This window comes from Pipistrellus hanaki, assembly GCF_964339955.1.
Source record: "Pipistrellus hanaki genome assembly, chromosome: 15".
NCBI classification, from domain to species: Eukaryota; Metazoa; Chordata; class Mammalia; order Chiroptera; family Vespertilionidae; genus Pipistrellus; species Pipistrellus hanaki.
The window spans coordinates 29,955,227-29,981,328 of record NC_140517.1 but is presented as its reverse complement, the minus strand read 5'-3'; the positions used below and the strand labels follow the sequence as shown (position 1 = coordinate 29,981,328).

Sequence of the window (26,102 nt, the reverse complement as noted above, 5' to 3'; positions counted from 1 at the left end):
AAATATTTACCTCTCAACAACTGACTATTTAAAAAAATAAAACAAACTAACAAGCAGAATAGAAACAGACTCAGATACAGAAAACATTTTGAGGGTTGTTGGATGGGAGAGGAATTGGCAGATGGGTGAAAAAGATGAAGGGATTAAGAAGTACAAATGGTTGTTACAAAATAGTCATGAAGATGTAAAGTGTGGCAATATAGTCAATAATCCTATATAATAAAAGCCTAATATCCTAAGTGTCTGGTTGTTCAGTCGGCCGTTCAACCAATCAAAGCATAATATGCTAATAATAAGCTAAGGTTGCTCAACTACTCGCTATGATGTGCACTAATCACCAGGGGGCCAATGCTCCAACCAGTAGGTTAGCTTGCTGCTGGGGTCTGGCTGATTGGGACTGAGTGAGACGGGCCAGACATGCCCGGGAGCCCTCTCGCATTCCCTCTCCAGCTAGCCAACCTCCCGCATCTCTCCCTGGTCTCAACTGTGCACCAGTAGGGCCCCCCCGCCTGGCCTGTGCCCTCTCGCAATCAGGGACTCTTTGGGGGATGTTGGAGAGCTGGTTTTAGCCCAATCCCACAGGCCAAGCCAAGGGTCCCCACTGGTGCACGAATTTATGCACCAGGCTTCTAGTATTTTAATAACTGTGTATGATGTCCAAAGGTACAAGATTTATCGGGATGATCACTTGATAAGTTATCGCAAATCACTGGGGTGTACACCTGAAACAAATATAATATTGTATGTCAACTGTAATTGAAAAATAAAAAGATATTAAGAGGCAAAAAATAAGAGCTAAAATGAATTGAGTGATGCAGATACCTGTGGTAAGAGCCAGAGACTAGCATGTGCAAAGGCCCTGGGCCATGATACCTTGGCTTTGTGTTCAGGGACAGCAGGGAGGCCAACATGGCTAGAGGGCTGGAGAGGTAGGAGGTCAGACAGGTAACCAGAGAATTCATTCACCTCTCCATCACCAGTACTAAGAAGTAAGCCCAGAACATAGTAGGTGTTCAGGGAAAACATGGTGAATGTTTACATGTGATACTTTAATGCCAATGCACAGGGGTGGTAGTGAAAATCCTGAATAGACAAATTAAGCTTCCTCCTACCCAAGCAAGAAATTAAATAGGGTTGTTCATTTGTCACCAAACAAACAGGGATTGTGACCTTACACACCCTTGGGGTGTACTCCAGTTCATTCTGCTGCCCAGGGTTGAAGCCTGAGCTTCATGAGTGACCTCACAATGTCCAGGGTGGTGCCCGGCCCACTGCCACAGTCCCAGTCCACCATGATGACCACCCTGTGGCTGCTGCTTAGCTTTGTTGTCCCACTGCTGGGTTTCTACATTCCCATCAGCTGTCCCAACAAGTGGTGCCAACGAGCCCTACTTTCCAACAATGATGTCTCTCTGTACTGCAACTCGTCTGGAGCACAGTGGTACTTCCACTTCCTACAAGGTGGGACCAGCTGGCCCATCCACCCCCTCAGTGTTTCAAACATAGAAGCAATGTCTGAAAGCAGCATTCTCATTAAAAACCCATTGCCGTCCCAGTCTGGCTTATACACCTGCCGGAACAAGAAAGACATCCAAGTGGTGCAGTATGAGATTGACTTCCAGGACATTAGAACCCTGCACATTACACACAGAGCTCTGGGCCAGAAGCCCTTGCAGAATGAGACCCTTAGTCTGGGCAGCAAGGAGATCATCTTCACCCGCTGGGAGCCCTGGCAGGACTGTAACCGCTGTGGGGAGCCCGGGGAGCGCAAACGCCTGGGGTACTGCTACATCCAGGAGCCTCTGGGGGACTCCGTCCCCTGCCTGCTCTACCTGGGAAATGCTAGGCTCTCGTCCAGCCGCATGCGACCTGAGATGCAGATAGAAGCCTGCCATGTCCAGTGTGAAACATCACATGTGGAGAACATTGATTTTGACAACTTCGAGCTCAGTGAGGAGTCGGGATCTGCATGGCTCACCTGCTTCTTAGGATCCATCTATAGGTAATGGACGTGCGCACCAGCCCTGCCCTTGGCCCCTAGCCAGACTCTATCAGTCTGGGAGCCTTCAAGATTAATCCATGCAGAGAAGGGGGGGTCCCTACATGGACCAGCCACCCAGGCTCTGCACTGGCTTCTCCAGATGTTCCTTTGGTAAGAATCCCTTGGTGCCCACACACTATTGCTTCACACAACCAGAAGAGCATCTAACACTCAGGGAGGGCTCAACTGACTGTGCCTGGCCCAGTGCTGTGGCCATGGTAGTCTTCAGACTTTCTGCCCTCAGGAAGCCACCGGCCCAGCAGCAAAGCAGCCCAGAGTGGTCAGGGTCGGGATGGGAGAAGCCCAGGCCAGTGGAGGGGCTGTACTGGGGGAAGACTGGGAAGCTGTGGGGCTCTGAGGCCTCTGACTCATCTGGGAGGTCAGCAGGCTCCAGAGGAGAGGTCAGTGCTCTAGGCATGCCCTTCAGGGCCTGCCTTCCGCAGCTCACTCATGTACTTGTCTTCCTGCCTGGAGCCCCTGGAAAATCTCCCCGTTTTCCTTCTCTTCCCCAACCCACCTGTCCCTACCCCCGTAATAAAAACTACAACCACTCCTGGTTTCACTGGGGCGGGTCTTCACAAACGGCACCCTCTCCCATCCCTCCACTCTGGCCCAGGACCTGTGGGCCCCAAGAAAGTTCACTGATAGGTGGGGAACTACCACTGGAAGGGAGACTTGTGGTGGGAAGTGGCAGTGCAGACCCTTAGTCTCACACACACACCAAGAGGTCCCCTATGCCCTCCTCCCCCATGCGTCCCAGTGGCAGCCCCTCCCTGGCAAGGGGTGAGCCATCGCAGCCTCGTGGGGCCTCTGCAGCTACGGGCTCTGGGGAATCAGGCCTCACCACATCCATCTGGTTTTCCTTTCCTTGTTGATTCCTATTGTGACTTGTATTTCTCTCTTTGTTCTCATGCTCCTGCCATTTTGTCTCCCTTCCTCCCTCCTCCCCCTTTAAGTATAAAAGCAACACCTACTCCCTAAAAAATACCACAGTGCGTAAGTGCAGGAAAGTGCACTATGAATCCCTCCTCCCATCTAGAACTGGGACATCTATTCCCCGTTTTTGGCCAGGCAAAGTGTTCCCAAGTGCTGGTCATTGGGAACTTGAGGGAAGAGGCAAGAGAGGTCACTGAGGCTTCAAGAATTGTCCATGTCTTTAGGGAGCTCAGTGGAGTGGCACTTTGTATGAGGTTTTTGTCTCAAGCTCTGGGCTCTGCTGGGCCAGGTTCTGATCCCAGCTCTGCCATTTTCCAGATATGTGACTTTGGCCTCTGGTGTCTCTTTAGGCCTCAGTTTCCCTGTTTGTAGAATAGGGGTTGTATTAGTTTGCTAGGTCTGCCATTACAAAGTATCACAAACTGGGTGGTTTCAACCAATAGCAATTTATTCTCTCATAATTCTGAAGGCTAGACATCCAGAATCAAGGGGTCAGCAGAGCCTTGTGCTCTCTGAGATGCTGGTAGAAACCTTGCTTCTTCCTGTCTCCTGGTGGTGGCTGGCATCCTGGGCCTTTCCTGGTTTATCTCTGCCTCTGACATCACTTGGCGTTAACCTGGGGTGCCCGTGTCTCTGTGGCTCTTCTCCCTTTCTTCCTTCCTTTCCTTCTTTCCTTCCTTCCTTCCTTCCTTCCTTCCTTCCTTCCTTCCTTCCTTCCTTCCTTCCTTCCTTCCTTCCTTCTTTCTTTCTTTCTTTCTTTCTTTCTTTCTTTCTTTCTTTCTTTCTTTCTCCCACCCTCTTTCCCTCCCTCTCTCCCTCTTTCCCTTCCTTCTTTCCTTCCTTCCTTTTTTTTTTTTAGAAAAAGGCTGGAGGGTGCCCACATGTCTCTAACCACCCTCACTAGCAAGAGTGGTTGGCAAACAGAGGCTTGGCTAGAAGGAACCGCTGAGCTAAGGCCAGTCCACTCCCCGCCCCCCTTTTTTTTTTTAAAGACATGAGTCATATTGGATTTAGGACCCACGATACTGCAGTCTGACCCCGTCTTAACTGATTACATCTGCAATGACCCCATTTCCAAATAAGGTCACTTTCTGAGGTCTGATTAAAACCTCCCTCTCCAACTCAGTACAGAGGTCTTGCTGGCCCTGGCCTCATGGGGTCATTGTGTTGTCTAAGGGGACAAATGACTGGGAAGACACAACAGCACCTGACAAACCGCTCCACACTGACAGGTGTTACTGCCTGCATAATTATTGGCCCAGCCAGTGTTGTCTTCTAAGTGTCCCTCCGTTTCCCACAATGGGTGCGTTATATGCCTCATCACTTATTTGCTTTCCACATTATTCACTTACAATGCTATTCAGTAACTACTGAGTGTATTTATTAGCCAAGCACTGCTCTAGGTACCTGGGATGCAGCACAAAACAAAACTGAAGAGTCCTGCCCTCATGGAGCAATAACTGATCACATGAATAAAACATTCAGTATTTTAGGTGGTGATAAGGCAGTGAGGGGGGATGGGAGTGGGCGAGGGGAGGTTAGGGACGGTATCTCTGAGAAGGTACGTGTCAGCCAAGACTGAATGAGGTGAGGGAGCCAAGAGCGCTGAGGGCAAGCCTTCCAGGTAGAGGGGCACCAGGGGCAAAGCCCCGAGGGAGGACCCTGTTCAGCCTGTCAGGGAAGCATCAAGGCCAGAATGGCGGGGGCAGAGGGGAGGGCAGAGTGGAGGAGACAAACCAAGTAGGTACTGGGGCACAAATCAGCACTCTCGCTAATGCCTCTGAATGAACTCAGGCAGGTACAGTTACTGCACCCCCCAGGGTTCAAGTGGGGAAATGTAAGCTCAGACAGCTGGGGCCTGTGGCCAAGTCCTCCACTCAGTAAGGGGGAGGGCTCCAAAACCTCTCAGCCATCCTGCCCCCACCTTGCTCCCTTGCTCCCTGCTGCGAAGTGCTCCTCAGAGGGGGTGCTGTCTCTCCCTCCCTCGGACATTTGTCCTTTCCTCCCTGGGGGCTGCCACTGACCTTGTCATCCTCTGCAGGCCCATCAACTGGGAAGCCGACAGCAAGCCCTTGACCTGGCAGGGCCAGCTCTCTGGCCAGGACCTGAGCACCATCCTGGACCCCGCCACTGGGGGCAGGCGACTGCAGGTCTTCCAGCCAGCCATTTACAAGTGCTTCGTGGACCATGAGCTGGTGGCTCGCTTCAACCCCAGGTCCCATATGGATCCACTGGAGGTTCTGCAGAGAGAGGAAGCTAGACAATGGCGGGAGGGAGAAGAGGCACAGAAGGGGAAGAGCAACTATTCCCTCCACCTGCTGCTGCTGGTGGGCATCGTGCTGAGCCTATTCGGGATGCTGCTCTGGCTCTTCTGCCCTTCCCAGAGTAAAACAGGTGCTTCTGGTGGAATAAAGTGAGCCTGCCGTGCTCAGGAGACCTGGCCGCCTGTGCCATCGTCTCCTCAACTGTCCTTTCTCCAGCCTCTGCCCTGCGCCTGCTCCACACCAAACTGCGAAGGTACCATGCCCACAGCTAAGAGTGACTGCACTCTTCCCTGTCCCAGCTTCTGCTCTGTTAACTCATTAGCAATCCCCATTCCACAGATGAGAAACTGAGGCAAGGAGACTACCTGGCTAGTAATTGGAGGGGGAGTGGGGGCTCCAGTTCAAACCCAGGTTGCCTGGCTCACACCCCATATTCCTCACAAGGGAAAGAGGAGGGGTGGAATGAGGCCATTTGGGGGAGGAATATCTGGGGTTAGTAAACTATAACCACCTTACTCACTGCACTCTCCTAAGGACAAGGACTAAAACAGGGATGGGAATGGGCAACCTCAGTCCCCACACATCTGCACTGGTCTGCTGCCTTTCCTTGCCTGTCTTTTGCCCCATCCTGCACCAACTGTGCCTATGGCCTTTTGGCTTCATTATATCTCTCCAAGTCAGATAGTGCTGCCACAGGGGCAACCTGTGACAATGGGACACACACCACCTTTCCTGTCTTGCAGTGGAGAGAGCCCTTTCAGACCCCAAATGGAGACAGGTCCCTCCACCAGGACAAGGGACAAGGCCTGGTCCAGGCAGCCCGCAGAAATCACTGGGACTAACTATTCCAGAAATTATATACACTGTTTGGCAGAGTGAGCAGTAAAATATTAATGGATATTAATGCCTATAAAATTCATTGCCCTGATAGCTCATTGTGAAGCAACTACAGAACAGATCTGAAGCTTCCAGAGCAGAATTTCTGTCACTGAGGAGAGAGCAGAGCTCACCTCTCCCATACCAGGCACTTTTGCCAAAACGCTTAAGGTTTCACATGGTGCCCAGAGACCAAAGGGTCTTGTAGAATGGGGGATGGTCTTGGAGACTTAAAGAGGGTCCAGTGGGGAGGCAGAGAATAACAATGATAATAGAAAATATTTGTGGACCTCCTGGTGAGGTCAAAACTCAAACCCTTCAAAAATATTATGTCCTCACAGCCACCCATGAGGCTGCAGTTGGGAAGAACCAGTGATGGGAGTGAAAGATGACGTCTGAGCTCCCTCCCCTACCGGCTCCCAGCAGCCCCTAGTATTTTGTGGCTAGAGGTGAAGCAGCCAGAGCCAAGCCTGGTCTGATGCCCAGGCTTATGAGTAAAGGTCACATAATCCACACACAAAGCTGCTTGTGCTGGCACACGAACCCTAAGGTGGCACTAATGATCTCCACCTCCCAGAGTCCCCACCTGAGTGTGATTCCCTCCCCTTCAGTGTGGACATCTGTGACACTTCTAACCTATAGGGCAGAGGCATTTGGACATTTATAACATCACTAGAGGCCTGGTGCATGGATTCGTGCACCAGTAGGGTCCCTCAGCCTGGCCTGTGCCTTCTCGCAACCCAGGACCCCTTGGGGGATGTCAGACTGCCAGCTTCGGCCTGATCCCTGACAGTCTGACATTTCCTGATAGATGTAGTAGTGCATGAAGCAGTAGGTGGCTGCGGAGGAGCCTGTACCACTCCATTCATCCCAGCCCCACTGCCCCTGCTGCCACTGCTCTGTAAGGTAAGCTCGCTGAGTGGCACTCCTGATGTGGGAGTGCATTGATCACCAGGGGCCAGCTTCTGCATTGAGCGTCTGCCCCCTGGTGGTCAGTGTGCATCATAGTGACTGGTTGACCTGTCCAGTCTTTGGGTCATTCAGTCACTTAGGCTTTTATAGATTCTCAGGCCTTACAAAATTACCAACTTAAAAATTAGCCTGCTATATTTGATCAAACATTTAATTAACTCACCCCTAATGCCTTGGCAGGGCCAGACCAAATTATTTCACAGGCCTTTTATGGGGCCGGACATTCCTCACCCCTGTTATTGAAGATGGCCAAGGTATTGGGATGTCACTCTCTTGATTGGGTTATACCATATAAGCTTCTGTTTCAACCAACTGCAGCTAGACAGGCTGGCTAGCCACGTGGCAAATCAGCTTGCTGAGGAAGCCCACTTGGCAGGAAGCTAAAAGGCAGCCTCTAGGGGCTGCAAGTGGCCTTTGGAACCTGAGGGTGGCGGTCTGCAAAAAGCCAGGTCCCACAGCTACAAGGAAATAAACTCTGCAAACCACCTGAATGGATCAGAGGCAGATTATTTTCTAGTCAGTCTCCAAATGAGAATAAGGACTGACCAACACCTTGACTACAGCCTTGGTAGATCCTGAGCAGAGGATTCCTGATACACAGAAATGGAGAAATCATGAATGTGTATTGCTTTAAGCTCCCAAATGTGTGGCAATTTGTAATGCAGCAATAGGCAACTAATACACCCACACATACCCCAAGCCTACCCTGAAGGCTCCTGTAGCTTCAGCAGTTACATGGATGGTTCTTGTAGGCACCAGTGGCTTCCAATCTCTCCTCAGGAGCATGCTGGGCCAAGCATTGGGATGTGGCACTGGCAGCCAAGCAGTTGGTGCCTCCAGAAGCATTCCTTGCCCACAAGGAATGGGAGTGAAGGATAGACATCCAGCTTCCCTAGCCCTGGATGGTACAACACTTTCTACATTCTCTTAGAGAAGTGGTCGGCAAACTCATTAGTCAACAGAGCCAAATATCAACAGTACAACGATTGAAATTTCTTTGGAGAGCCAAATTTTTTAAACTTAAACTTCTTCTAATGCCACTTCTTCAAAATAGACTCGCCCAGGCCTATTTTGTGGAAGAGCCACACTCAAGGAGCCAAAGAGCTGCATGTGGCTCGTGAAACGCAGTTTGCAGACCATGGTCTTAGAAGATCCCTAGCAACACTAAACTTCAGGAGGGTACTGCTGCAACCAGCTTATTAAAGCACCATTATCAGCTCACCCTTTTCCCTGCCTCACTTGCTTTCACTTCTGGTTCCCCAAATTATATTTTTTAGCCCCACATTCCCTTTCTATCTCCTGGGATTCTGAGGACATACATTTTGGGCCTGCTATTGTCTCATGGGTCCCTGAGACTGTTAATTTTCCTCCAATCTTCTCAGTTGTTCCAGTTAGAAAATGTTTACTGACCTGTCTTCAAGTTCACTGACTCCTTTCTCTGTCCTCTCCATTCTGCTATTCAGCCCATTCAATGAATTTTTAATTTTGGTTATTATGTTTAATTCTAAAATTTTCATCTGGTTGTTCTTTATACCTTCTTGTTGACACTTTTTAATTTAATATTTGCTTTTAGGGGGAACTCTGAGATATTGGGGTTGCTAATTCAATGGCTTCTATGATCCAAATAGAAAATAAAAATAAGGGGGAAGGCCTTGGGGAACTGTTGTGATGTAGGAGTTATTATACTGGGTTGAGGGAAGGGACTATGGAGCTAGTCCATAGTTCTTACTGATTAGCACCATGCACAAATGCAGGCCTGGTTCCTCAGGAAGTCTAGAAAATTTCTGGAAATTCAGATGTTTGAGCAAAACTGTCCAATTTATGCATGTTGGCTCAAAAGAGTTTTCAAACACAAAGCCAGCCAAATAAAACATTATCTGCAGGCTAAATTCAGCCCACAGGCATTTGTGAGCTCTTGCTTCAACCTTTATGGGGTCAAGTGCACATTTCCATTTCAATTATTCAGTCAACAAATATTTATTGAGCTACAGTAGCTAGGGACAACTTATCTGAGATGATGACATTTCAGATAAGCCCAAATAACAAGAGGTGGACAAGTAGGACTATGGAGGAAGAATGTATTTGTTTTCTGTGGCTATTATAACGAATTATCACAAATTTAATGGCTTAAAACAATGCAAATTTATAATTTTACCATTCTGGAGATTAGAAGTCCAAAATTAATCTCATGTGGGTCTTAAATGGTGTAAAATCAAGGTATTGGCAGGACTTGGATTCCTCTGGAGTAGGGGTGTCGAACTCAATCAGAGAAGGGGCCAAAATCTAAAATCCAGCCTAAATCGCGGGCCGAATGGTTTACTGAACAGTCATAAACTGACAATGCCATAAACTGACAGCAGAGTGCAGTGATGACAGCGCGGTGCGGGCCACATTGCAAGGCCTGGCGGGCTGGATTTGGCCCGCGGGCCTTGTGTTTGACACATGTGCTCTGGAGGCTCAAGGAAAAGAATCCACCTGCTTGCTTTCTCTAGCTCTTCCTTCTCTTCAAAGTGAGCATTCTCACATCTGTCTCTTTGGCTCTCTAATCTATAATTCCAGGGTCAGATCTTCTCTAACTCAACTTTCCTGCTTCCCTCTTATAAAAACCCAAGTGATTACATTGGGCCCTCCCAATAATCCAAGAGAATTTCCCCATCTCAAGATCCTTACCTTAATCACACTGCAGCATCTCTTTCTGCCAGAGATTAGGAACAGAGCTGAGGGTCGAGGGGGGAGGAGGGGACACGACGATATGGGGGGGGGGGTTGGGGGGGTATTATTCAGTCTACCATAAGCCGTCTAGGAAGATGCAACATTTGCAAGGGCTCTGGATGGGTGTCCACTGGACCAGTGTCTGTTGGATGGAGCATACTGGGGCAGGGAGGACATTGAGGAGGTAGCCAGAGTCCAGAACGTGTAAGGTCTTAGGTGAGGGCTTTGTACTCTATTTGTAGTGAGATAGGAACTATGGGAGACTTTTGAGTAACAGAGGGATGTGACCTGATGTCCATAACAGGTGATTTAAACAGGTGATTCTGACAAGGCAGATTTCCTTACAGGGAGTGCCAGCCACTCTCCGTGAGGCCGGTTGGACAATGAGAAGCTCTCATAATCTAGCAGAAGTGGAAAGGCAAGCCCCACATGTGCAATGTAGCACAGCATACCCCATATTTCATTTTTAACCATCCTAACCTGCCCTTTCCCTTTCTATATTGTGATTTTTGAAGGCTTTCTTTTTTCTTTTTTTTAAGAGCAGCTTTAGGTTCACAGCAAAACTGAGAGAAGGTACAGAGATTTCCCATATACCCTTGCCACACACATGCATAGCCTTCCCCAATATCAACATCCTCACCAGGTACATTTGTTGCAATTGATGAACCTCCATTGACACATCATTGTCACCCAAAGCCCATAGTTTACATTAGGATTCACTGTTGGTGGTGTAGCAGCAGTGCCCTAAAAATCCTCTGTGCTCTGTCAGTCATCTTTTTCTCCAACTAACCCCTAGAAACCACTGATATTTTTACTGTCTCTATAGTTGCCTTTTTCAGAATGTCATCTACAGTCACATTCAGATTAACAACAGGAATATGTTCTGAGCTATATGGAGTTAGGTGACTTTGTCATTGTGTGAACATCATAGTATACTTACACAAAACTTGATGGTACAGCCTACTGTATACATACCTAGGCTATTGATATAGCCTCTGACTCCTAAGCTATAGCCTGCACAGCATGTCACTGTACAAAATAACATGAGATTAAGTCAAGCACTAGAGAAAATTATGTAATTGAAATGCTATAAACAAGATGTATGAGGATGCTGCTGACATAACACTATTTTACAGCAATTTTTTTTAATCCTCACCAGAGGATATGTTTAGAGAAATAAGAGGGAGAGAGAGAGAGAGACATCGATGTGAGAGAGAAACATCAATGGGTTGCCTCCCCTATGCACCCTGGCTGGGGATCAAGCCCACAACTTAGGTATATGCCCTAATTGGGAATTAAACCTGTGACCTTTTGGTGCACAGGACAATGCTTCAAACAACTGAGCAACCCAGCCAGGGCTTACAGCAATTTTTTGTATAAGTATACAGAGTACACTCTAAAATAGTGATTAAAAGTATAATACAGTAAGTACATAAAGCAATAGCATAGTCGTTTATTGTCAATACCAAGTATTACGTACCATAAGTTGTGGAAAGCTACCCATTGTCTTCACTAGCAGAGAGGTGTGGACAAGGAACCCAGAAGGCTGGTGACAACTTCCCCACCAGATAGTCATGTAAATCCTTACTGGTAAGATACTTTGTCTGTTACTGGAAATTGCCTGCCTAAGGTCTCTAGGTGTATCCCAAATTGAATAAAAAGATGGCAAGGTCTGAGCCCAACTGGAGTCCTTCCTCTTGAATTGGGCTCCCTCCTGGTCCCCCAATATTTCAAAATTATTATTTCTTGTCCCGTCTCTTTCATTTGCATGAGGCCCTTCTTCCAGAGCTCAAACCCTGAACCACGTGGGACATTCGCAACATGTGATTGTATGTGCTATACTTTTATATGACTGGAAGTGTAGTAGGTTTATTTATACCGACATAATCACAAACACATTAGTAATGTGTGTACTACTACATTAAGACAGCTACAATGTCACTAGGTGATAGGAATTTTTCAGCTCCATTATAATCTTACTAGAGGCCCAGTGCATGAATTTGTGCACAAGTGGGGTCCAGCTGGCCTGCCCCGATTGGGGCTGATCAGGCTTGGCTGGCTGGGCAGAGGGGCCACAGGAGGTTGGCTGGACGGCCCCACCCCTGATTGGGATGGGGCAGGGCTGGCCTTGGGAAGGGGCCCATGGCTCCACCCCCTGGTTGAACTCCTAGTTGAACTCTCAGTTGAACTCCTGGTTGAGGGGACAATTTGCATATTAGCCTTTTATTATATAGGATGGGACCACCATCGGATATGCAGTCTGTTATTGATCAAACATCATTATACACTGCATGGTGTAGCTGAAATCACACAGTATGTCACCTTTCAGACTCAGCCATGTGCATTTAAATCCTTTCACTTAAGCCATAAGCATTTAAGTTTCCTCCAAGTCATTTCATAGCTTTCTAGCTCATTTTTTGTAGCATGGAATAATAGTCTACTGTCTGGATGTACCACAGTTTATTTATCACTCACCTCCCCAAGGACATCTTGGTTACTTCCAAGTTTTAGCAATTATGAATGAAGCTGCTATAAACATCCATGTGCAGGTTTTTGTGTAGACATACGTTTTCAACTCCAGGGGGTATGATTGTTGGATTGTACAATAGGAGAATGTTTAGTTTTGAAAGAAATTGGAAAACTATTTTCCAAAATGGCTGTGCCATTTTGCATTCTCACTAGCAATGACCAGGGGTTCCTGTGGCTCCACATCCTTGTCTGCATTTGGTTTTGTTAGTGTTCCAGATTTTGGACATTCTAGAGTGTAATGGTATCTCATAAACATTTTAATTTGCATTTCCCTGATAACATGTGGTGTGGAGCAGCTTTTCACATGCTTATTTGCAATCTATATATCTTCTTTGGTGAGGTGTCTTATATTATAATTTTTAAACTTTTCAACAACTGTAATCACTAATAAATGCAATTTTAGCACTTGGCCTTGCTATAGCCCCTTCTATCAGCTAAAGAAAGAGAATAAAGAGGCAATATGAACCCTCCTTATTTTTCTGATGCTGCAGAAATTCAGACAAGGTTGCCACTAGCCTATATGTCTAAGTGCAAATTTTCAAAAAGGCTTCCCTCATATGACATAGTCCCATACCAGAGTCCAACTTGATGACTATGGCATGGAGTAGATCTCTACTAGCCCCTTGGATGGCTGCTTTGCATGGTGCTTAACCTGCCCAATTCCACATGTTAACCCTGAATATAGACACTTTCTGCTTCATGAAATTGTCCTTGCAAATGTTACTTCTATTGGAGGAGTTCTGCAAGTCATTCTGTATTAGTCAGGATTGATACACTCTGCTACAGTAACCACAGAATGAGCACAAAGGTTTATTTCCCTCTCACATCATAATCAGATGCAGCTCAGGGCTTTCTTCCAAAGGGTGACTCAGAGATAGCTTCTGAGGTCATCATGGAACAGACAGAGAGAACATGGAACCAGGTGTGGGGATTAGGGCCAGGCTTATAAATGTCATTCATTTTGCCCACATCTCATTAGCCAGAACTCAGTTATAGAGTCCCCACTTATCTGCAAAAGAAGTTTGGAAATGTGGCCTTCTGTGTGCCTAGGAAGAGGAGATAAACTGTTGGACACCTGGCCGACTGCTGCCACATCCGGACTCCAGAGATTGTGGCCATGTCCTCTGATGGAATTTTAAGCCTTATAAAAATATGTAATTCTGATACCTTATACTGATTTTTTGGCCCCAGAGTAACATTTAAATGGACACCTCTGAATTCCTAAAACTTGTATATACTCACCATTTTTTTTGTTTGTTTAAACAGAAGAGGATCATTGGCACCTATCTCTTTTCCCACATATAGATTTGATTTGTCCAGTCTTATTAGACAAAAAGTTTCAGGGGGTCCACATTCTTCAACAACAGCTTGGCACACACCCTGTTGGCTTTTGTGTGAGTTCCTGGCCTTGCACTCCCTGAATTCTCAAGCAGATCCAGTATCTGCCTAAAATCGTAGCTGTGTTCTTTGGGGACCCTTCCTCTTAGTTGATTCTTCACATCATTCAGGTTTCAGCTCAAGCATCACTGCTTCACGGAAACTTTCTCATAACGTATGAATTTTCAGAATGGCCATTAGTGCTGCTCGCCAAGTCTCCCTGGGTCTCTATCTTCCAGGCACTTCCAGGCACAGGGTCGGGTTGTGCTTCTGGGCATCCTTTTTTTTTTTTTTTTTAAATATATTTTATTGATTTTTTTACAGAGAGGAAGAGAGAGGGATAGATAGTTAGAAACATCGATGAGAGAGAATCATCAATCAGCTGCCTCTTGCACACCCCCTACTGGAGATGTGCCCGCAACCAAAGTGCATGCCCTTGCCCGGAATCGAACCCGGGACCTTTCAGTCCGCAGGCCGACGCTCCATCCACTGAGCCAAACCGGTCCCGGCTTTTTTTTTTTTTTTTTTTTTTTTCATATATTTTATTGATTTTTTTACAGAGAGGAAGGGAGAGGGATAGAGAGCTAGAAACATTGATGGGAGAGAAACATCGGCCAGCTGCCTACTGCACACACCCCCACCGGGGATGTGCCCACAACCAATGTACATGCCCTTGACTGGAATCAAACCTGGGACCCCTCAGTCCTCAGACCGACGCTCTATCCACTGAGCCAAACTGGTTTCGGCTGGACCTCCTTTTGGTTGGGTGGGGCCATGCAAGTGATTCTGGCCAATGAGATGTGAGCAGATGTACAGTGGTGCCTCGCATAACGAACGCCTCGCACAGCGAACTTTGGACAGGTTTTTCATGAAACCATCGGCCAAAAAGCAGAAAATGGATGAAGATGTGCAAGATTTGGTAGACTCTACTTAGTCTGTCTTAAAATTAAAAAAATGTGTTTTTTTAAAAAAAATTATGTTTTTAGATGTATCTAAATAAAAATATGTCATCTTAGCATATTTTTTTTTATGTCATCTTAGCATATTTTATGCTACAGAACGAATTATTTTTTTTTAACATGTATTGTTATGGGAAAACGATTTTCACATAACGAACTTTTCGCATAACAAGCTTGCTCCTGGAACGAATTAAGTTCGTTGTGTGAGGCACCACTGTAATCCAAATTACTTCCAGGCTAGAGCATTTAATTGCAAGATACTTGTGAGTCTTCTTGCTTCTGTGCAGAACTCACAGTTTGAGATGGAGGCTGTCCTGCTAGCCTGGGCCAAAGAGTGAGCGGAGCTCCAACTGACCCATCACAGACATGGCAGATAAGTGAAAAATAAACTTATGTCATTATAAGTCATAGATTTGGGGGATTTTTGTAACCACAGCATAACGCAGCCCATGGTGACTAACACACTCCTCCAAAAACACTTGTCACTTTTGCATTTTTTGACGTGTTTCTGTTACTATTGGATTAATGTTTTTAATCTATTGAGCTGAAAGCTCCATGAGGTTAGGGATATTTTTGTTGTTGTCCCCCAACTATACCCCAGCTCTTGGAAGCGCTCAATAAATGTATGCCAACTGATTAAATGAAGAATGAATGAACAACAATCTTGGCAGGTAGGTACAATTATCTCTATTTTACAGGGATTAAATGGAAATTCAGAAAGGTTGCATTCATTGCTCAATGTCACATGGCAAGAAAGTGGCAGAGACTAGATCAGTACCCAGATCTGAGTCCAGAATTTGTTATAGCTAGTGCTACAACCTTCCCTAAACAGGAAGTGCTTGGAGTGCTGAATGTACCTCTTTCTGAGGATCTTCGCCTCTCCCACCAAAGAATGTCTGTTTTGATAAGTGTAGGCTATGTAGAGGCAGTGACTCCTGGTTTAGAATCCAAGCTCTAAAGAATCTAAACAGCTTGGGAATCCTTTGGTCCTTTATTCTGGAATGAATAAGCAAGGAGATTCAGAGTGGGCAGGGTGCTTATCAATAGCTCTCTGTCCTTTGTTTAACCTCTTTATAGTTATTTTATTTTATATTTTAAAATATGTTTTTATTGATTTTTAGAGATAGAAAGGGAGAGGGATAGAGAGATAGAAACATTGATTAGAGAGAAGCATCATCAATTGGTTGCCTCCTGCATAAGCCCTACTGGGATCAAATCTGAAACCCAGGCATGTGCCCCGACTGGAACAGAACCGGTGAGCTCTTTCTTCATGGGTTGATGTTCAACCACTGAGCCAACTAGCTGGGCATTTTGCCTCCTTTTAAAACAACTTTAATTAATTGAGTGTTTATTTGCTTCCAGGCACTATGCCAAGAGTTTTAGGATTATGAGCCCACAGCATCTTCATAACTATAAGGGCTAGAGAGATAAATTCACTTGCCCATGGATACAAAATTGGTATATCAGTATGGCTATGAAATAAAACACACCCCAAATGAGAGATTTAAAATAGTAAGTATTTATGATACAGCCATTATATAGTGTTTCCTTAAAAAATTGAAAGTGTATATTTGCAAATGCTATCACTGATAAAGGTTTAATCTCCAACATCTACAGACAGCTTATACAACTTAATAAAAGGAAGATAGGACTTCTAGACTACTTACAATCAGACATTCTACGAACAACTCTATTCCAACAAACTGAACAACCTGGAGGAAATGGACATATTCCTAGAAAAATGCAACCTTCCAAAACTCAATCAGGAAGAAACTAAAAATCTCAATAGAGCAGTGACTTGGGAAGAAATTGAAACAGTCATCAAAAAGCTTCCAACAAACAAAAGCCCAAGGCCAGATGGCTTCACAGGAAAGTTTTACCAAACATTCAAGGAAGAACTAAAACCTATCCTCCTCAGACTATTCCAAAAAATTCAAGAGGAGGAACACTTCCAAACTCCTTCTATGAAGCCAGCATCACCCTAATACCAAAACCAGATAAAGACAACTCAATGAAAGAGAATTATAGGCCCATATCCCTCATGAACATAGATGCCAAAATCCTCAACAAAATTCTAGCAAATCGGCTCCAGCAGAGCATCACAAAGATCATACACAATGACCAAGTAGGATTTATTCCAGGAATGCAAGGATGGTACAATATCCACAAATCAATAAACGTGACACATCACATAAACAAATTGAAAGATAAAAATCATATAGTCATATCAATTGATGTAGAAAAATCATTTGATAAAATCCAACACCCTTTCCTGATAAAAACTCTCAACAAGGTGGGAGTACAAGGATCATACCTCAACATAATAAAAGCTATATATGATAAACCCACAGCCAACATCATACTCAATGGGCAAAAACTAAAACCATTCCCTCTAAGAACAGGAATAAGACAGGGTTGCCCACTCTCACCAGTCCTGTTTGACATAGTACTGGAAGTACTAGCCATCGCAATTAGACAAGAGGAGGAAATAAAAGGCATCCAAATTGGAAAAGAAGAAGTAAAGTTATCCTTATTTGCAGATGAAATGATATTGTACATAAAAAATCCAAAAGACTCCATTAAAAAACTAATTGACTTAATAAATGAATTTGGCAATGTAGCAGGATACAAAATTAATGCCAAGAAACCTATGGCATTTCTATACACCAACAGTGAATTTATAGAAACAGAGACTAAAAAAGCAATTCCATTTACCATCTCACCAAAAAAATTAAGATACCTAGGAATAAACTTAACTAAGGAAGGAAAGGACCTATATGCGGAAAACTACACGACACTGAAAAAAAGAGATAGAGGAAGATGTAAACAGATGGAAGAACATACCATGTTCATGGATTGGTAAAATCAACATCATCAAAATGTCCATACTTCCTAAAGCAATCTATAGGTTCAATGCACTCCCCATTAAAATACCAACAGCATATTTCTTTCTTTTTTTAAAATATATTTTTATTGATTTTTTTACAGAGAGGAAGGAGATAGATAGAGAGCTAGAAACGTCGATGAGAGAGAAACATCGACCAGCTGCCTCTTGCATACCCCCTACCGGGGATGTGCCCACAACCAATGTACATGCCCCTGACCGGAATCGAACCTGGAACCTTTCAGTCCGCAGACCGACGCTCTACCACTGAGCCAAACCGGCTTTGGCCCAACAGCATATTTCACTGACCTAGAAAGAACTCTCCAAAAGTTCATTTGGAACAATAAAAGACCCCAAATAGCCACAGCAATCCTGAGAAAGAAGAGTAAAGTAGGAGGGATCTCAATACCAGACCTCACGTTGTATTACAAAGCCACTGTTCTCAAAACAGCCTGGTACTGGCACAAGAACAGACATATAGATCAATGGAATACAATCGAGAACCCAGATATCAACCCAAATCACTATGCTCAGTTAATATTTGACAAAGGAGATACAAATATACAATGGAGTCAAGAAAGTCTCTTCAATAAATGGTGTTGGGAAAATTGGACAGATACATGCAAAAGAATGAAACTAGATCACCAACTTACACCATACATAAAAATAAACTCAAAATGGATACAGGACTTAAACATAAGACAGGAAACCATAAAAAATACTAGAGGCATCCACAGGCAGCAAAATCTCAGTCATATGCCAAAAAAAAAAAAAAAAAAAAAAACTTCTTCACTGATACTGCCCCTAGGGCAATGGAAGCTAAAGAGAAAATAAACAAATGGGACTACATCAAAATAAAAAGCTTTTTTACAGCAAAAGAAACCATCAACAAAACAACAAGAAAGCCCACTGTATGGGAGAACATATTTGCAAATGTTATCACTGATAAAGGTTTAATCTCCAACATCTACAGACAGCTTATACAACTAAATAAAAGGAAGATGAATGATCCAATTAAAAAATGGGCAATGGACCTAAATAGAATATTTTCAAAAGAAGACAGAAGGAAGGCCAAGAGGCACATGAAAACATGCTCAAAGTCACTAATTATCCGAGAGATGCAAATCAAAACACCAATGCGGTACCATCTCACACCTGTCAGAATAGCCAACATCAACAAATCAACAAACAACAAGTATTGGCGAGGTTGCAGAGAAAAAGGAACCCTTGTGCACTGCTGGTGGGAATGCAGACTGGTGCAACCACTGTGGAGAACAGTATGGAGTTTCCTCAAAAAACTGAAAATGGAATTCCCATTTGACCCAGTAATCCCACTCCTAGGAATATATCCCAAGAAACTAGAAACACCAATCAAAAAGGATATATGCACCCCTATGTTCATAGCAGCACAATTTACAATAGCTAGGATTTGGAAACAGCCTAGGTGCCCATCAGAAGATCAAAAAACCATGGTACATCTACACAATGGAACACTATGCTGCCATAAAAAAGAAGGAATTCTTATCATTTGCAGTAACCTGGATGGAACTGGAGAACATTATGCTGAGTGAAATAAGCCAGTCAATGAAAGAAAAACACCACATGATCTCAGTCATTTATGAATAATAAGGAATATTATAAACCGATGAACAAAAAGATAGATTCAGAGACAGTAAAGCAACAAACAGACTGTCAAATTACAGCAAGGAGGGTAGGGAGATATGGGGGAGATAAGAGGTCAACTGAAGGACTTGTACACATGCAAAAAAGTATAACCAATGGACACAAAACTCTGGGGAGGGGGGGCATGTATGGGAATGGGGCGGGGGGGGGGTAGCGGGGGGGTAATGATAATATCTGTACACATATACCTTAATTTAAAAAATGGAAAAAAATTGAAAGTGGAGCCCTAGCCAGCTTGGTTTAGTGATAGAGTGTGGCCTGTGGACTCAAGGGTCCCTGGTTTGATTCTGGTCAAGGGCATATGCCCGACTTGCGGATTCAATCCCCAGTAGGGGGAGTGCAAGAGGCAGCCAATCAGTGATTCTCATCACTGATGTTTCTACATCTCTTTCCCTCTCCCTTCCTCTCTGAAATCAATAAAATATATATTTTAAAAAATTAAAAGTGGAACTCCCATTTGACCCAGTAATCCCACTTCTAGGACTACTAGTATATCTCAAAAAAACAGAAACACCAATCAGAAATAATATATGCACCCCTATGTTCATAGCAGTACAATTTACAATAGCTAAGATTTGGAAACAGCCTAAATGCCATCAGCAGATCAGTAGATTAAAAAACTGTGGTGCATCTACACAATGGAATACTATGCTATGGTAAAAAAGAAAGAACTCTTACCATTTGCCAAAGCATGGATGGATCTGGAGAGCTTTATGTTAAGCAAAATAAGCCAGTTGGAGAAAGATAAGTATCATATGATCTCACTCATTTGTGGAATATAATGAAAAACATAAACTGATGAGCAAAAATAGATCTGGAGACATAGAAACATCAAACAGACAATCAAATCTCAGAGGGAAAGCAGGGAAAGTGGGAGAGAGTGGTAAGAGATCAACCAAAGGACTTATACTAGTATGCATGCATATAAGCAGAACCAATGGACACAGACAATAGGGGGGTGAGGTGGGAGCAAGCTGGGAGAGGTCACTGGGGGGGAAAGGAGACATATACACTGAGTGGCCAGATTATTATGATCTCTGAACGCATCATAATCTGGCCACTCAGTGTATTTCCCATATAATAAAAGGCTAATATGCAAATTGTCCCCTCGACCAGGAGTTCGACCAGCAGGCAGGCCGGCCAACTGCCTATGTCCCCTCCCCCTAGCCATGCTGGCCAGACTACACCCATGCACAAATTCATGCACCGGGCTTCTAATATATTTACTAAGTGGCCAGATTATTATGAGTTCAGAGATCATAAGAATGTGGCCATTCAGTGTATAATACTTTCAACAATAAAGAATTTTAAAATAAATAAAAATAAAATAGTAAGCATTTATTGCTTATAAGTCTATAAACCAACTGAGTAGTTCTGGTCTCTTCTGGAATCATTCATGGTTCTCCAATAAGCACTGGGTTGGGGTTGGATCTGCTGATCTTGGCTGAGCTCTGTCACAGATTCAAGAATCGTCTGTCTGTAGGCTGGACCTAGTGTCATCAGCTGGGACAGCGGGGTTCTCTTCCACGTGGTCTGTCATTCTCCAGCAGATGAACCCAGGCTTATCTAAAAGGTGGTAGTGTTACTGGAAAAGCCCCGGCTGGGCTCATGCTTCTTGTCACTGTGTCCAATAACAAAGGGAGGGTTGAGTCATATTAGGTGTTTATTGAGAACGCTAGCCAAGAAAACAGGGTACTTACAAGCATCAAATCCTGCCTTCCAGCAAAGTACAGGGGACAGGATAATAAAGGGGAAGGGCTAGAGTGCTACATGCAGCCCCAGGGGTCTGCGGACATCAGCTATTGTAGTCATCAGGCCATGAGATGATGTTGATGAGATAATGTGTTGATTCCTGGTGGGTTGGTCTGATCATGCTTATTGGTTCTGCTTGCTGGATTCACAGCTGATTCACCTCCCCAATTGCTTCACACAGATCTTGCAAAGGAAACTTTAAGAAAAACGTAACTCCCTGTTCATACATAAGAAACTTAACCCCCTATTCACACAAATATATGGGTTCTAAGATTTAAAATAATATGAATACTTTTCAAATTAATACAGGTGCTCTGTCTATTGGATTGTAAGCCTCCCCACTCCCCCAATCAGTAGCAGGGGTCCAAGAAAGTGAATAGGCTTCTTGAGGCCCAAGCTTGGAACTAGCACAAGACTAGGGACAGGGACAGGGCAGGGAAGCCCTGACCTGCAGGTCCGGTTTGGGAAGGCCTGTAGGGAAGTCGGATTAAACCAGATGTATCAGCTATCTACTGCTACGTAAGAAACAACCCCAAACTCAGTGGCTTAACGCAACAATTATTCCTTTTTCTCCCCATTTGGTAGGTTGACAATGTAGGCTGGGTTCAGGTGAGTAGTTCCTTAAGCTTTGACTGGGCTCATTCATGAATCTATGGTCAGTTCTGGGTGGCTTGGTAGTTCTGCTTCAGGGGGCTAGGCAGTTGGCTGGGAAGCTTCTAGTCTCGTAGCCTCCAGCAAACTAGACATGTCCACAAGGTCATGGCAAGGGTCCAAGAGAGCAGGCAGAAGTTGCAAGGCTTCTTGAAGTGTACGCTTGAAACTAGCACAGCATCCCTTTCACCAAGTTCTATTGACCAAGTCAAGTTAGGTCAGCACAGATTCAAGGGGCGGGGAAACAGGCACCACCTCTTGACGGAAACAGTGGCAAAGTCACGCTGTAAGCATTTGCACAGGGAGGAGTCAAAGGTCCCATCCATTCCGTAATCACTTCACCAAAGGCAGTAAGCAGCAGAGTGGGATTCTAACCCAGAAGGCACACTGCCTCCACACAGCCAACTCTTCTCAAGCTTTAACACCTTTGTTCCGTACTTGGCTTTCTCACCTCGCGTATCTTCCCTGCTATTTGAAACCCCCACTAGCCTTCTGAATTAGTCAGAACACATTTGGTTGCAAGTAACAGACATCCAAGCAGCGTGGTTTAACCTAAGAAGGAACTTATTAGCTCCTGGAATTGAGAAGTCCAACAGTAGATTCTGCTTCAGGCACAGTTAAATCAGGTACTTATAGGATGTCCTCTGAGTAGTCTTTCTTCATCTTTCTACTTAAAAACATTTTTTGTGTGTGCTGTCCTAACCCCCAGCAGATGCTTCCCAAGAGGAGATGAGAACAGCCCAAGGATTATATCCCAGAAGCTCAGCAACCTCATTGGAAAGAGAGCAACAATAGCAATGACAGATCGCACACTGTGTTCCAAGCACTTAGCAGGTATTAAAGTACTCAGTTCTCACAGTGCCCTATGAAGGATAAATAATTATCATCCCTGTTGTACAGATGAGGGAATTTGGGCCCACAGAGGTAAGATGTATGTCTAAGGTTACATAGGTAATAAGTGGTGGGCCTGGAAGTTGAACCCAACCAGGCTGGCTCCAGAGTTCTTGTTCTTAACTACTTAACTAGTTCGAATAGAAAAGTAGTAATAATAACAAATCCTATTTGGAAAATATAGTTTGTGCTTGATGCTGCAATAATAAAATCATGCCCATTTAACCCTGCCAGCAACCCTATAGGGTAGGCATTGTTATTATCTCCCTTTTACAGATTGGGAGATGGAGCACTGAGAGGGTAGATAAAACTAAGGTTATGTGTGGGGCAGCTGAAACTTGAACCCAGACGGTAGGGTCTCTAAACTCTGCATTTGTTGCCCCTTCACCTCACTTCATAAAGTTCTCAGAGGCTGACCTCACCCCTGAGCCTGGGGTGAGGTCAGCCTCTGAGAACTTTATGAAGTGAGGTGAAGGAAGCCCCCCCCCCACACACACACACACACAGCACAGCCTCTCACAGGCCTTGTGCCAGCCCCTCCTTCCTCTCCCCACCCTGCTGTCTGGCACAGCCTTCCCAGAACCCACTTGTGAAAGAACTCACCTAATGCAGTCTGGACCCTACAACTCTAAGTCCAAGCAAATAGGCAGAGGCCAGGCTAAGTCCCCGACAGGGCTTGCCAGTGTGGCTGGTGTGAGCCTGTGCCAAGGAGGGCATAGGGTGGCACGATACCTAGTGCTACAGAGCAACTGGGTTTCCTTTGGAGCCAATGACCTTGGCACTCACTAGACCTCTGCAAAACAGTCCCACCACCCGGACAGGGAGCCTGGGCAAATGCCAAGTCATATTTCATACATTTATGAGAAGCCAAGATGTGGCTATTTATAGCCTTTGGAATTGTCTGCTAAGTGAGAACTGGGTAGTAATGGCATCACAGGAGCTGAATCCAGGCGATGCCAACTGCCCACTAATAGACAGCAAGCGCCAATGGCCTCATGACTTCTCTGGTTCTCAAGGCTGCCTGTGGGAGTGGAGAAACAGAGGCTCAGAGAACCAGATGTGGCAGGGCTAGTGTTGTAATGCAGGTGGACTCTTTACCCACCCAACAAACTACCTCGCTGCATGGCCAGGACCTTTAAGGATAAAACTTTATTTTCAGTTGTGTGTGGGAATCTTTGAAAACCTTTCAACCCCTACCACTCCCCCTTCCTCCTCACTCTCTGTCTTCCTCCTTGATATTAAAATGTCTCTTTCTGCCGGGACCGGTTTAGCTCAGTGGATAGAGCTTCGGCTTGGGAACTGAAGGGTCCCGGGTTCGATTCCAGTCAAGGGCATGTACCTTGGTTGCGGGCATATCCCCAGTGGGGAGTGTGCAAGAGGCAGCTGATCGATGTTTCTAACTCTCTATCTCTCTCCCTTCCTCTCTGTACAAAATCAATAAAATATATTTTTTTAAATAAATAAATAAATAAATAAATAAAAATAAAATGTCTCTTTCTTGTCTCTCTTTTCTTTATTTCTTCCCCCTTCCTTTCTTCTTTCTTCCTTTGTTTATCTTTTTTTTTTTTTTAATCAAGGCCATAATCATAACACTAACAGTAGCTGGCATTGGAGAGGGTCCAGGTAAGTCACCCAGCCTCAGCTGATGCTCTAGTAAATGCCATTATTATCTCCATCTTACAGATCTAGGCGGGGAATGCACCCACATCAGTTAGAATGCCAACATAGCTCTTCCAAGTTGGGTCTCCTCAGTGCTTTTGAAATTTGTGATGTTCTCTCAGCACTTTCTTGTCTCAGGTGGGCACTGTGGCTGAAATTCCAGCAGGCATACAGAAATGAGTCAAGAAAGTATACATCTTTAGTGGAATCTGAAATGTGATTTATTCTTACTCTGAGGTGATTATTTATAGTAGGAGGTTCACAAAAGTTCCCAGTTCTGTGGCCTTTCATGGAGTCATAGCTCTGTGCCTCAGTTTCCCATCCCCCATCCTTATTGTTGGGAGGATCAAATGAGTTGATACCTGTTCAGTGCTTGGAACACTGCCTGGCCCTGGCCGCGTGCTTCCTGAACACTTTGATGGATTTTTAAATGCATTAACATGAAGTGTTTTAAAGTGAACATCAGTATTCTTAGTCCTTAAACATTTCAGCATTTATGTCACTAGAGTTTGGTATTTATAGTTCTTTATTGAGTAAAACTTGCATACAATGTAATGCACACATCTTAATATGTTTGCTGAGTTTAGACTAGTGCATATACTATGTAATATAAACCCCTATTAAGATAAAGAACATTTCCATCATCTTATAAAGTTCTCTTTTACCCCTTCCCATTTTATCCCCAACCCAATTCCACCCCCAAAAGCTGCAAATATTTTTATACAATACTGTAATCAGTGTTTTTTAAAATATATCTTATTGATTTTTTTACAGAGAGGAAGAGAGAAGGATAGAGAGTTAGAAACATCGATGAGAGAGAATCATCGATCAGCTGCCTCTTGCACACCCCCTTCTGAGGATATGCCAGCAACCAAGATACATGCCCTTGACTGGAATCGAACCCGGAACCCTTCAGTCCACAGGCCGACACTCTATCCACTGAGCCAAACCGATTTCAGCAAGTTATCAGTATTGATACTATATTCTGGGAGTGATCCTAATTATAAGGACCTTTATTATTTTATAAAACAAGTAGTCCCATCAAGGTAGGGAGGTTCCACAGTGATCAATACATCAGCCGAATGGTGTTCTGATGGACTAAGAACCCTTGGCATGTTGGTAACATAGCAGCCACAGTTCAAGCCATCATTTCCTATAAATGCAAAACATTACAACCTTACACTTCCTAACCCTAACCTATTTTAAGTGTTGGCCTCTCTGATTTGCTCTTGGTACTGGCTAGTGGAATTCCTACTCTAGGCTTTGAGGATTAAAGACTCTTCTAAGTGCTGGTGAAAGAAATTGTAGAAAGATAAATATAAACGTTATCTTTCTTTGCAATTGCAGAAAGTTAGGCATTCCTCAATGTCACAAAACTCCTTTCCCAAAAGCCAGATAGGACAAGTCTCAAAGTCTGGGCAGTTCTAAATGTTATTTCTTGCCAAATGTTAAAACATAGCATAGCATTTTGCAGATGCAGAAAAACAAAAGAAAACAGGATAAGCTGACAGGAACTCAAACAGATAAAAGTAGGCAAGTAAAGAAGAAATCAACATGTAATTGACCAATCAGTGTATATAACAATGGCTAGGCCTCCCTTCTGGGAGACAGATTTGGATGTTAATCCCCTGTCTTCTTCACTTGGTGCAAGTAAATAACACTGCCTTGGAACAACTACATCATATATATATGTACTAGAGGCCTGGTGCATGAAATTTTTCCACAGCCTGGCCTGCACCCTCTCCAATCTGGGACATCCCTCTTGCAACCCAGGACAGTTGATTCCTAACCACTCACCTGCCTGCTCTTCTGAGCGCCCTAACTGCCAGATTGCCCCTAACTTTCATGCCTGCCAGCCTGATTGCCTCTAATTGCCCTCTCCTGCTGACCTGATCCCCCTAACTGCCCTTCCTTGC

General features: G+C 44.6%; 1 protein-coding gene across 1 annotated transcript; it reads left to right on the top strand.

The window, feature by feature from the left end:
* Nucleotides 1-1,247: 1,247 nt before the first annotated feature.
* FAM187B (family with sequence similarity 187 member B) lies at nt 1,248-5,394 on the top strand (the record flags this gene model as incomplete). The annotated part of the gene is made up of 2 exons (XM_084906869.1): nt 1,248-2,002; nt 5,019-5,394. 2 exons carry the CDS (start codon nt 1,248-1,250, stop codon nt 5,392-5,394), a joined length of 1,131 nt encoding a protein of 376 aa, XP_084762995.1.
* Nucleotides 5,395-26,102: the final 20,708 nt, after the last annotated feature.